The 13,267-nt window shown below is 43.6% G+C and overlaps 1 protein-coding gene across 20 annotated transcripts in view; it reads left to right on the top strand.

Annotated features, from left to right (window-relative positions):
- The window catches only part of DNAI2 (dynein axonemal intermediate chain 2), a 375,814-nt gene that overhangs the window by 310,522 nt on the left and 52,025 nt on the right, over positions 1 to 13,267 (top strand). For all 20 annotated transcript variants that reach the window (XM_078654258.1, XM_078654257.1, XM_078654254.1 and 17 more), the window contains exon 12: positions 11,528 to 11,764. In XM_078654258.1, the coding sequence (XP_078510384.1) occupies positions 11,528 to 11,764 (237 nt within the window). The remainder of the gene's footprint in view (positions 1 to 11,527; positions 11,765 to 13,267) is intronic.

Genomic DNA, 13,267 nt, shown 5'->3' with positions numbered 1-13,267 from the left:
TCACGTGTTTCTAATTTTGTTTTAATTAACATGTCTGTTTGTAAGGATCTCAAGATTTCTGTGTGTATTTGAGTCCAATTGGTTCTTTTAAAATCTGGTTTTATTAGATCATAAAGGGGTTTGACCCTTTCTGCGTAATTTGCGATGTATGTTCTTCCGAAATTTAGGAAGCCTAGAATTGACTGTAGGTTTTTTAGTGTTCTAGGTGCTTGGAGTACGGCACATTTCTCTAGGAAATTGTCAGCCAGGCTTTTGCCTTCACTTGATAATTCGTATCCTAAGAACAGGACTGTTAGATGGGCAATTCTGGATTTTTTAAAGTTGAATTTGTAACCCTCTGCTGCGAACCCAAGTATTATGGTGTTCACTCTCTTCAAGTGAGTATCCAAGTCATCATCTGTTAAGTATATGTCGTCGACATAAGATAATGCTTCGTCATCATATGTTTGTAGTAATTCTGTTACTCTCGCTGAGAATACCCCTGGGCTATTCTTGTACCCCTGGGCTAACCGACAGAATTGTTTTTGAGTGCCATTTATTGAGAATGCAGACAAATATCTGCTCTCTGGTGCTATGTTTTGACAAAAGAATCCATTAGAGATGTCTAATGTTGTTTTGTATTTTTTGCGCACTATGTTATTCATTAGTGCAGCACTATGCGAGTTTTGCACTGCAAAAGTTTTGCAACATGAGTTAAGGTGTCGGTAATCCAAAACTAGACGATATGAATTGTCTGGTTTGGAGACCGGAAACAAAGGGTTGTTCATTTGTGAGGTGCAAGTTTCAATCACCCCCTGGTATTCTAATTGATCTAGAATTTCTTTTACCTGTTTTTTAGCTTCTTGCTTAATTGGGTACTGTCTTTGTGCAGTAGGTTGTGATTTTAACTGGATTTTGTGAGGAGGAGAGTCCTCATCCCATCCTACATGATTTTTATATAAAGCAGGAGCTAGAGCTACTGCCCACTTTCTGGCAAGTGTGTATTTTTTATGAATTGGGATATGATTTGAGAAGGCAGGCATAATTATTTCTTCGCCATGAGGGCACTCCCTGACAAACTCTGGTGGCCAGTCTTTTTCAGCTAGAAGGATGTCATAGCCCTTGGAGAGATTATCCCAAAATAGTCCCCTTATTTTTCTAGTCTTATCCCCTTCTATACGTAAAGTTATTTCATATATTTTGTGAGGTTTGCTAACTCTGGTGTCTGCAGTTTCCACTTGAAGATATTCATTCGTGTCCACTGTCTCCAGATGATTCATAAGGACTTTGCGAGCTATGCTCACTTCTGCTGCGCTGTCTAGCATTGTCTGAGCCCATTCTCCGTTTTTCAGTTGTGTCCTCAGTATTCTCGGCATTGTTAACTACCTTGATACTGGCTACCTTCTTTTTTGGAAATTGTAATTTCTTTTTTAGATGAGCAGGTTCCTTGTCTTTGGACTTGGCGTGCTCTTCTCTTTGTTCTGATCGTCCTCTTCTTTCCGATTTCTGCGAGGAAGTCTGAAAAGATTGAGAGGGACGTGTATCAATGTCTTGATATCTATCAGGCTTTATATTATCCCTATTTCTAAGGTTATATCTTTTCCCAGAGGGGTCACTTTGGGGTGACCTGTGTCTTTGGTTCGGAGATTTTTCTCTCCGCCGAGGAGACCTTCCTCTGGACTGGAATTTCTTTTCTTTAGGATTGGATTGTTTGTTTCCATCCCAGCTCTTTTTTTGTGATGTTGAATTATTATTAAAAAATATTTTTTCAGGACTTTCAATCAGTTGTGGTTTTACTGGTATTCCACCTAAACTATCTCTACCTAGTTCCTCATAGGATTTTTCTATAATTCTGGCAATTTCAGCTGGTTGGTCTGCTATATCTGTCTCCTTTAACCTCTGGCGGATCGCCACGTTTGCTGCTTCTCCCTTTATGTTGGCTAATAATATAGCCGAGACCTGCTTGAAGTCTTTTAGTAATTTCATACCAAGAGTTAAAGCGGGTTCTGGACCGTATTCGTCTTGAATTTGTTTTAGCACATCTGGTATTACCGAAATGGATGGAACACCGTGCGTTTTTGTGTAGATGGAAGCAAAGACTGTACCCCAAGTGTCACAGTCCTCCACGTGTGGTGCGATTCCCATTGGAAGACAGATAGTCAGAATCCTGTGTTTTTCTAACGGGGTGGTGTCTGGAAACACCGCCTCTATTTGGGTGATTTTTTGTGCTAACCAGAATGGTATTTGTTCCCGTTTGGCTGGTACTTTACCTAGGCAGGATTGTATGTTCTGTGGTGTAATTTTATTTGTGTTCCCCTGGTGAGGGGTCAGCTGTGGAATTTTAATTGCTGGTTGAATTGTTGAAGTCCGCATCACATATTGGACTAATTGTCTATGTAATTTTATTAATTGTTTTAGCTGTGTTAAAAGCTCTGCTTGAGACATCCCATTGATGTCTGGATGTGGTGTGTATCCGGCTAGGACCGGCCACGTTGCTCCTGGTCTACCTAATGGACCGAGCCTGGTGATGTGATTGTTATGTTTTAGGGCGCCATTAAATAAGAGCAGATGCTCTTGAAATTTAAGTGGTACTTCCACCTCCTCGAAAGGAGTGTACTCATTAGGAGGGTCCTCTGTTTTGTAATAGTGGAAGTACTTTGTTACAGCATTTGCTGCTGGAAAGTGTATCCATGAATAATATATCTCTGTCTGCCGATATTCGTGTGCCTCAATCACGAATATGACTGTGCCACCTCTAGGTGTCAGTCCATTTTCTATAAGTTTTAAAGTTATAGATTTCCTCTTGATGACCGGGATAAGTATTATATCCGGGTCTGCGTCTTGCAGTGCGTTATCAGCAGCTGCGAGTTCAGTTGCTATCCTAACTGTCTCTCTTTCGTCATCACTGTCTCCCATTTTACCGACAGGAACGTTATTTAGTTTGTTTGCAGATCAGGTTTCTTATGGAAACAAAGATTAGATGCACAATATTTTGGAACAGTGTATCCTTCAACGTTGACTAAACCAAGAACCATACATAGGAGTTTCCTCCTGCGAGGTCTGGCGGATATTACCTTTTACCCACTCCAGACGTCTTTGGAGTATTATGGGAAAAAAGGGGTCTGAGTGAAAAAGCACGACTGAGTTACTCTAAATGTCTTACGTTAGTTTTATCGCCCTTCCAAACGCGTTGGGCGCCATGTAGTGTAGTTCCTATTATCCCAATAGGCTCTGCGCATTGGAATAATACCTTCAATAGTATAAGCCTAGACCAGACGTTAACTAGGTCTACTACTGTCGATATTAGACTTAAAGTTTTGGGTTTGCCAGCTAGCTCAGAGTTCACTAGAAACTTTCTCGAATAGGCAAGGAGGAGTTGAACCTCCCTGGATAGACAAGAAGGGATTTAGTTTCTGACAACCATAGAACATGACAACTTTGCTCTCCCCTAATCAAGAGTGTATCTCTAGAGTCGTGTGAAAACAAAAGACGACTTATTTTACTCAGTCAGTACGTGCATTCTTAGTCTCACCAGATTGTAGAGAAAAGGAAGAGACGGGCGTGTTCAATAAAAGATGTTATTTATTGATCAGTCTCTTTTCTCATACAAGAGAAATGGATCGATATTATTGCAATACTTATGGTTAAGTAAAGTGCATACAATAAAAGCAGAAGTATAAAATAATACTGTAAAAACATTGATATGGTTTCTAAGCCATATGAAGGTTTAAAATGAATAAAATGAATAAAATGAATACATACACATTTACATTTGACTAATCGTACTCAACTGGTGTTTCTAACTACGCCTACCCCGTGTACCTGACCTAAGCCTAATACGTGGGCGGGAATAGAAAGTAACAGTTTAAGTTAAGTTTGTTTTGCCAAGTGACTGACTAAAGAATTCTCTGCAAGGGGTTATTCAGTTCTGTACCTGGAATCTAGGATGGATGAGGGATGGTATCTCTCGTCTCTGGTCTCGATATTCCAGGCTGCCTGCGAGGGCTACCCGGAAGCGCCGGAGCTGGATTTCTCGGCAGGAGAAAGCAGCGTCTCGTTCTCAGCGCGTCAGGAAAGGCGGGGCTGCGCCAGCGGGGTCTGCTCTGCTCTGGGCTTCGGCAAGTCTGGCTGCTCCGATCTCGTCACCACCGCGTGTGTTTGCATAGGGCAATATCGGTAATATTTATACCTTTAAGGTGCCGAGATTGACGTAAGGATGGACATAGATACGTCAATAAGGATGTCATACAACCTGGTCGTTAGCACATTCTTTTGCTGAAGTTCTCGGTGAAATCAAAACAATGGCCGCAGGGTTTTTCCCAGGTCTGTCATAGGTTTGATTTGTTTTGAGAACTCCGTATGCCTTATCAGGGGCTGGAGGAATATCGCTTGTCTAATTAGATGGCAAGCGTTATGACCTAATCAGATAACACGTTCCTGTGCCGTAGTGTGGCTTTATCAGATAACGGTTCCTGCATCATGGGGGTTTTCTGCCTCATGGGATGGCTGCTAGTTAACTTGTTAACCAGAATAGGGTCAGGAATAGGGGGATCGATACAGAACCTATAGGAATACATCACAACGCGTCCTGCACAAAGACTAACTCACAATTGCTAAAGGCATTGCATAAAACCCCAAGAAACAAGGCAGATATAATAAGGTGTAGGAAGGAGAATAACTCAGCAAGGAAGGCACGTAAACAAGAAATTAAAAATGAGGCTTGGGTAAATTTACACGAAGCCTCACAAAATAGAGACAGTTCTGCGTTCTGGGTGGCAGTCAGGGCACCGTTTTTTAACCCAGGAGACCAGGCAAAAATTGAGGTGGCAATACCCGAAAAGTCTTGCTTTCCTTTTTCTCTGAAGTATACAATCCGGGGGTGGTAGACAATATTGTGGACACCGGGCCATTAATAGGGGGGAATCAGGATAGGTTTGCCCCCATGTCCCTATCTATTACTGCCAAAGAAATCACAGAGGCTATTAATCAAAGTAGGGGAGGAAAAGCTCCGGGGGCAGATGGAATACCCATCGATTTATTTAAATTTAAGAATGAGTTATGGTCCCCGCTCCTTACACGTGTGCTTGAGGCCAGTTGCAATCTGGGTTTTATTGACACATGGTCAGACTCAATAATTATCCCTATTTTCAAAAAGGGCGACCAAAACAACCCTTCCTGCTATCGCCCTATATCGCTCCTGGACTCTTTTATGAAAATAACTGGGAGGGTAATTTTGAATCGATTGCGGCAATGGGCAGAAGAAGCAGAAATTCTGTCGCCAGTCCAATATGGTTTTAGGGAAGGTCGGGCACAGTTGAACAAGTTCTTAATTTCTCATTACTCCTAGGAAAATATACCCAGGTAAGGGAGGGGAAAATCTGCGCTGTATTCGCAGACCTAAGCGCTGCCTTCGACTGTGTTAATCACAGTAATTTATGGAAGATCCTTAAGGAGTTGAAGGTGGACGAGGCCCTAATTTCCTTCCTTAGGCAGCTTTACGTGGGAGCCAGGGCAAAAGTTAGATTTGGTACCAACGGCGAATGCACCAAGCCGTTCCATGTCTGGCGGGGTGTCAGGCAAGGATGTGTCCTCGCCCCTTTTCTTTTTAACTTATACACCAATGATTTAGAGAAAGATTTGAAGGCCGAGGTGCGCGATTCCCCCCAGGTCAAACATAATCAAATTGTTTCACTTCAGTATGCTGATGACGCTGTGGTCATGGCCAGAACTCAAAGAGGGCTACAAATGGCCTTAAATACATATATGAACTTTATGGACTTGAGGGGGTTGAAACTAAATGTAAAAAAGACATTTGTAATGACCTGTGGTAGACGTAGGAATGGAGAGTGTCGTCTGTTGCATGGAAAGAGAGGATCGCCCCTACCAAAACTTTTTCCTATCTGGGTATTGTATAAGAAGATACGGGTAGCTGGGGGCCTGCAATTAGATCCAGGTCTCTGATGTTTAAACGAGCAACATCTGCCTTGATGATATTCTCAAAAAAAATGGGGAAAAGACCCGCAGACATATTGCTGAAAATTTATCAAGCTAAGTGTATTAGCACAGCTACTTATGGGGCAAGAGTCTGGGGAATATCCGACTCAACACTCATGCAGAAGATAGAAAATGCATTTTTTTAATTTATTCTGGCTGTTCCCCAAAGTACACCTAATTTCAACTGTCATGCAGAGTTGGGCATTCGGTATATAAGTGATCTTATTAGCATGCAACCGCTATTGCTGTGGCACCGAGTATGGACCTCACCCGATCTCAGTCTGAACAGAGATATTGTTACTGACTGTATGAGCCTAGATCGGGCTACTAGAATCCCCTGGTTGACCTATACACGTAAGTTCGTTAATGCTCTAGGGAGACCTGAGTTTTATCATACACCTGAATCACTGTGTAATATTTCCAGGAAGAATTTGAAGCTGCTTTGCTGGAACCATTTGGAAACCCTAAGGGCAGGAGTAGAACTGGTTAAGAAATCTGTGACTCATCATCAAGTAACGCTAGTGACATACTCTATTCAACCTTATTTAAACTGGTGCTCAAATGGTTTCGACCTATATTTATTGACAAGATTTAGGTTTAACATCTTTTTTTGTTTAGTAACTTTCCCAAATATGAACAACTGGGACAGGATGTTATGTAGTTGTCCGTGTGACAACATGTCAGTTCAATCTACATTGCACGTTATTTGCTTCTGTAAATTTTATGTGGATGAAAGGTTGAGGTGGATTAAACCACTTCTAAAAAAGTCTGGAACATGGAGACAATGCAGGCCGGCTGACTGTTTCTTTTATCTCTCAATGATGTACACACCGCGGCCGTAATGACAGGTTTTTAAAAAAGTGTACTAAAAAAAAGGAAAAGCTTAAACATTCTCAAAAATTTAATCGTTCTTTTTAAACATTCTTAAAGTATTTACATGAATTATTGTATGTGCAAAATTGAATTTGTTGCTTTTATGATTTTATGTATTTTTAAAATCGAATAAAGCTTTGTTTCATTCATTCAGTAGAGGTCTTTACTGTCCTAGTTTAAGAGAAACAAGGAAGGAGACATCTCAACTTCATGTTCTCAGGTTGCTAATTTCTGGGCAAATCTACCTGATGTTTAAGTAAGTGCATGTCACGCCCTTCAGCCAGGGGACTCGGTATTTGTTGGTCAAATCCTGGGTTGTAAACAGGTTTACGCTGTGCAGAGTGCATTCAGACGAGCTGATGCTTTGGGGCTGAAAACACGTCCGATGCTTATATTTATCAAATTATATAGTAAGGTATTCAAATACATTCAAATGTGACGCAACACCGCTTCAAGCAAGATTAATTTACGGCGTATTCAATAATTTTATTTATGTGTTGTTTGTTGTTGTTTTTTTTTTTTTACAAAACAATACTTTACCAGTAAGATGTTAAGGTGCTGTACTCTGAAACAACGCTTGCCCCGTGTAGCATCACTTACAGAAAGTCAGGCCATAAAACATCCGTTATAAAAGGAACTGACACGTGGATAGGGGCAAGCATCCGGAAATCCTGTGAGTGAAAATGATTAAACAAGCTACAAAATACAGCGGAATATATGGGGTAAAACTTCATGTAATGACAAGAAAAGGCATAGACTCGCAGAATTCAGGGATCAAGGATACTGATGCTAGGAAGAGAAGGGAGAGGTATGAGATGAGTAACAGCAAAAGATGAAAAAGGTTTAGACTCCAAGAGATGGTAGAATTTGGTAAAATGTAGGCATGGCAGGATGGGTAGTAGAGCGGCATGAGATCCTAACGGAAGGGAAAAGGAAGAAACGGCACACGAGTTGACAGGCAGCAGGTCCATGGACTAGTCAATGTAAAGTTTGGGTATACATTCCTTTTGCCCTCGAGGCTCTATATTCCCACAAAGCTATATGGGTCTCAAGGGCAGCCTTCCGAGATGCTGCTAAACTGACTCCTTTCCTTGTCTAGACGCTTGCTCCTCTATTTTTAATTTAATTCCAAATGTATTTTTATTGAAGTTTTTAAGAGCAAAAAGGACGGGCAATACAATGTAGTATATGTGCAGTAGTCAGATATGGCGAGCGAGACAGACAGACACGTCTTCTCTACGAGTCAACAAATAAGCAAATAAACCATGCCCAAGTGGAGATGCATTGCCCATAGTCCGAGAAAGGAGCCACTCGAAAGTGGTAATCGAACAGAACAGTAAGAAAAACCCAACCCCCCTCCCAAAACCCACCGTCCCCCCCCCTCCCCGACCAGTATGCCTGTCGTCCAAAACTGCTATCATATGCTATCTATTTTTGCCGTAATTAGAGCTTTAGTTCTTTTCAGATTGAGACTGTAAACAAAACTCACTTGGGACGGTTTCCCTCTTTTTAGGTTTCGCCCTGGCGTTGCAACTGCGTAGCAGTTGCTCCGCCCAGGGCGAAATCTCATGATCCTACATATGGGGCTTCGTTCCGCCTCTGTCTCCCATTGGCTAGCTCCATAAATGGAGGCTAGCCATTGGGAGACAGAGGCTGTCAATCACGCTTTCCCGTGAAAACGCGATTCGGGGGCGTTTCTCTGGCTTTTTTTAAGTCCCGCCCCTTTGTCCTGGGCCGCGCTGTCATTGGCTGCCGCCCGGGACACCCCCGTGACGTCATTCCCCGGGCCGCGCTGTGATTGGCTGCCGGCCCGGGACACCCCCGTGACGTCATTCCCGGGCCGCGCTGTGATTGGCTGCCGGCCAGGGACCTGACTTGTTTTTCCTTCCAGTTCCTTCTTAAAGAAGATAGCGTAGTTCAGCAGCTCAGATGGACTGCTTCGGGGGGTGGCGACTGAAACTGCATATTTATAATTATGCCCGCTGCTTGCTGAACGCCGCTCCGAGCCCTGTGCATAATAATGGTGGCCCTTTGTTCGTGGTTTTATCTGCACCAGCAGATAGATTTGAAAGACATGACGATCAGCCGTGCTTGTTCCGACGCCTCTTTTCATAGGTTTCCTGGTGTTTCTGATAGTTGAAAACACATTGCTCATAACTTGAGTCGCACAATCCTCTTTTTGTGCCGCACAAAGGATGTTACGAGAGGCCTCCAGTGTGGGGATGATGGCAATTATTTTTGCTGCGGAGCCACCGGAAGGCATGAAAGGGGAGGTAAGGATTAAGAGGATAATTTGGATGGAACTGAAGGCGGGAAAGCTGTCGCTTGCCTATTAGCCATTTCAGCCCATTCCATTTTCCCCCTAATGATTTCTGCAGTGCACATTTTCTGGAAAGTTGGATTATGCATAGCAATTAGAAAATCTGCAGGTTTACATTAACCCATATGTATTAACATCAGTAGAGTAAATTAACCTCGTTCAGTGGATAAAGTCACCCATGTGTTTATTAGGCCAGACTCAAAGAACTCTTTTTCAGCACTGTGATGTCTGTCCATGAGATGCTGTCAGCACACCCCTTAAATGCAAAAAATACTGTCGCAGTAACCCAAGAGGTTGGTTTAAACCCCCTCTCCAGCAATTTGACCCGCGCTAGATTATCTCCACTGTACACTCAACCAGGCTTCGTAAACAAACCTCCTCGAGCAAGGATAGTCGGATATGGTGTCCCACATTTATATAACAAGCATTTACAATGCAACGGTTTCGCCTTTGGAAAAGTTTGAGCTATTGGCATTGTAAATGACAAAATTTGTATTTATGTGTTGGTTTTGAAAACAGATAAATAAATGGCATTGTCATTTACATTGCCAATAGCTCTAACTTTTCCAAAGGCGAAACCGTTGCATTGTAAATGCTTGTTTATGAATGGCACGGTGCTCTTCCTCGAGCCTTTTTAAGGTGGGCGTGAATGAGGCTGAGCAGGAGGGACTAACAAGAAACAGACATCAGTCATAAATTCTGGTATTTATCCAAAGGCTGATTAGAAGGATTCCCGGCCATATCTCACTTGCGAGGTATTTCACCTTCTTTACTTCTTTTTACCTGTGGTAGAGGCTAAAACCAAGAACAACCCAGGGAAAGAGAACCACGAATTAAGCTTTCAGAGATAGGAGAGTGCAACTGAGCGTGTAGAAGAAAAACAAGCTTTTGAACGAGTGTGTGTAGGATAAAGGGCAAGGGTGCTAGAAAGATAAAAGAAAAATCAGTCAAATATCAAAAAAGAGTGAGAAGTGAGAGATGTGCGGTTGCCGAGAAAGGTAAATCAGCGAGAAATGCAAGTATTGCCAAATATATTGAAAAAGAGGGACGGAGGGTTGGCAGCATTGCATTGTTACGTTTTGCCTTGGGCCCTATTTTAAAACTACACGGCACTGCCACAGGGAACATCAAACCTGCTATTTAGAGAGTTCCTCTTTAGACACTAAGGGGCAGATTTATGTTGCCTGACGCATCTCTGCAAATCGGCAGAGATGCGCCAGGAAAGATACGGCACACAAGTTTATCCTTGCGCCACCTATGATGCGCCACATTTACAATGCTGTGCACCATGGCGCAGGAATAAACAGATGCGTGCCGCATCTAGGGCGTGAAGTTGGCGCAGTGCTGAAGTTGTGTTGCGTGCGGCACGCAACTCCAGCACTTTTCTAACTTGCCCTATCTCTAACGTGGTACGTCAAGCCTTACTCCTGCATCAAGCAGGCGCAGGGTTTTGACGCATCAGCGTTGGTAAAGTGACTCAGTGAAATCTTGTAGATTTCACTGAGTCACTTTTCAGGGGCGTTCCTACGACGGAACGCCCCCCCTCTGCGTGGAAACGCCCACATGAAACCTGACGCAGGTTTCATGCGGCGCAGGGCCTTACACCGTGACACATCTCCATAGATGCGTCAAGATGTAAGTGTGTCGCAACGTGGCGCAGGGTTTACGCCGCCACTGCGTCACAGAAGTGACGCAACGGCGGCGCAAAAGTGCCACAAGTCCGACATAAATCTGCCTCCAACTTTCGTGAGGAAGGGGGGGTGTTATTCACTTACAGATCACACTTGAAAAGTTAAAGCTATAAATACAGTGGATGTAGCGTACACTCTAAGACGCATGTTGGAAAGATACTGAGACAAAGCGACATGCATCAGGGCAGTGTGATATTGGAGGTACGAAATTAAGAAATAGCATGTAGAAAGTAAGAAAGAGCCCTATGCAAAGAGCGATTGTTACAGGGGAAGGAAAGAGAATGCTTAAAGCCTTCAGGGAGCAACGTAGAAGAACATGATTGCTTGAGAATTGCAGGGTGAGGTACACAGGTTTCTTTATACTATGCATCATTCATTGTGTGTACCTTCAAGTATTTTGTAGCCTCAAATAAATAAGAAAAATAATCTTATTTTGTATCCTGTATAAGCTTCACTTAACTGCTACTGTTAGTTTCAAATGGGTCCATGGTAACGATTGAAAAAGTCATGGACTGCGGGCAAACTTTAAGTAGATGATCTGACACTCTCACATAGTGCACTTCCTCTTGACGTCTGAATTCTAGAAAGGGGGTGAATTTTTCTTAGATCGGAGTGTTCTATATAAGTTTGTTGACCTGTGAGATGACCTGTTCTTTTGTCCTCACCCTAGATGTTTGAGCGGGAGACCAAGCGGGAGAAGATCCTGGAAGCCCGGCACAGGGAGATGAGACTGAAGGAGCGCAGTAAATCTGAGCAGGGCAAGGACGATGAGAAGCCTGAAGAGGACGTGGAAGATAACAGTGATGAACTTGTAGCCGAAGCCGAAAAGGAGTTCTTTGAATTACTTAATTCTGAGATGAAGAAGACGGAGGAAGAGGAGGCCAAGAAGAAGGCAGAAGCGGCAGAGGTAAATTTTTAGCCCCTCGTGTTGGTGCTTTGCCTATCGCAGATAGCGCGGGGATGCCTAAGGGTAGCCAGGCGCTCTATAATTGTTAACTAATAATAATAATGATTAGCCAAAATTACAGGGGCAATCAGGTGGTACTCCAGTAGACAAAGGGGTGAAGTTCCAAATAAGGAGCATAGAGGTACGTCACTGGCATAAGAAGTGGCCAAAAACAGATCAAGCAAGGAGGTCTTTTAGTTTCCCAAAATTAGCACCCAAGAACAAAATAGCTTTTACATTAAATAATTAACCCAAAGGGAGAGCCCCCATTTGAAAGAAGCGGAAAGATATGTCACTTGCCCATACTGAAGACTCTGAATAAGAGACGAAATGTAAAATACATACCCAAAAGGATGACCTAGGACATAAGGTTAGTTCAATAGAGACTGGAATAATGGGTGTAGGAAGGTCTGCCAAAACCTAGACAAATGGGTGAGAGGAGATGAAGGGATATCAGTTACTAGACCAAAGGTATTGGCTGAATAGACAAAGGGGGTAATTTACCTATCCAGAGGGACTAGCCAAGTACAGAGAGGGAAATATAGTATGTCACAAGTCGATGAGGAGCATCTCGGAGCAGAAGAAGTAAAAAGGTATGTTACTTTTCCAAATTGAGTGGCTTATAACCCTGATCTATTTTATTGGTAAAAAAGAAGCAATCCAGAACTAATGTAATACGGTGGAACATAATGAGTACAAAGGACATACCTTAAACAGTGTAAGCAGTGAGGTGCTTTCCATCAACAGAGGTGTAGAATGGTTAGAATGCCGCCACGAGTCACCAGAAGTTCAGTCCGACGTCGAGGGCAGGCAGCAGGCTTATTGAGAAAGGCAGCACCAGTAACATTTTGCAGTTTGATATAGCGCGAACTCGACCCGAAGGTATTGGAGCGCTTTACATGAGCACCAGTTAAGTTACACAAGGACACATTCATTTTAGTAGGCACAGGGAGGATAAATGATTTGCACAGAATGATGGGAGGTTGAGCCAACCCGAGGCTCGAATCTGGTTTCCCAGCTCCAAGGTCAGCAGCTCTGGCCGTTGCGCCACATTCTCTTCCCCATGCCAACATGGAAGTCACAGCAGAAACGTTCAGCTACATTGCAAGAAAATGAGCTATCTCACGGACTGCTGCTGCTTCCAGGCACTGAGGGCAGGTCGTCGTGGGATCCCTGCGCTCTGTCAGCGCTCACTCTCCCTGTGTGTTTGTGCTCGAAGGGGAAAGGACTTTGTGTGAAGCAGACGCCGAGGGACTGCGAGGTCCAGCAGGCTCTCTGCCTACCCAGCTGCTGCCTCTTCCCTCGGCGTTCCCGCCCCCCGCCTTGGACATTTAAAATACCTATCGCGGCCCCCGCTCCGCGGGTGCCGCTCACGGACTGCTGCTGCTTCCAGGCACTGAGGGCAGGTCGTCGTGGGATCCCTGCGCTCTGTCAGCGCTCACTCTCCCTGTGTGTTTGTGCTCG

This window comes from Lissotriton helveticus, chromosome 7 (assembly GCF_964261635.1).
Source record: "Lissotriton helveticus chromosome 7, aLisHel1.1, whole genome shotgun sequence".
NCBI classification, from domain to species: domain Eukaryota; kingdom Metazoa; phylum Chordata; class Amphibia; order Caudata; family Salamandridae; genus Lissotriton; species Lissotriton helveticus.
The sequence above is the reverse complement of the archived record's forward strand: the minus strand, read 5'-3'. Positions and strand labels throughout refer to the sequence as shown.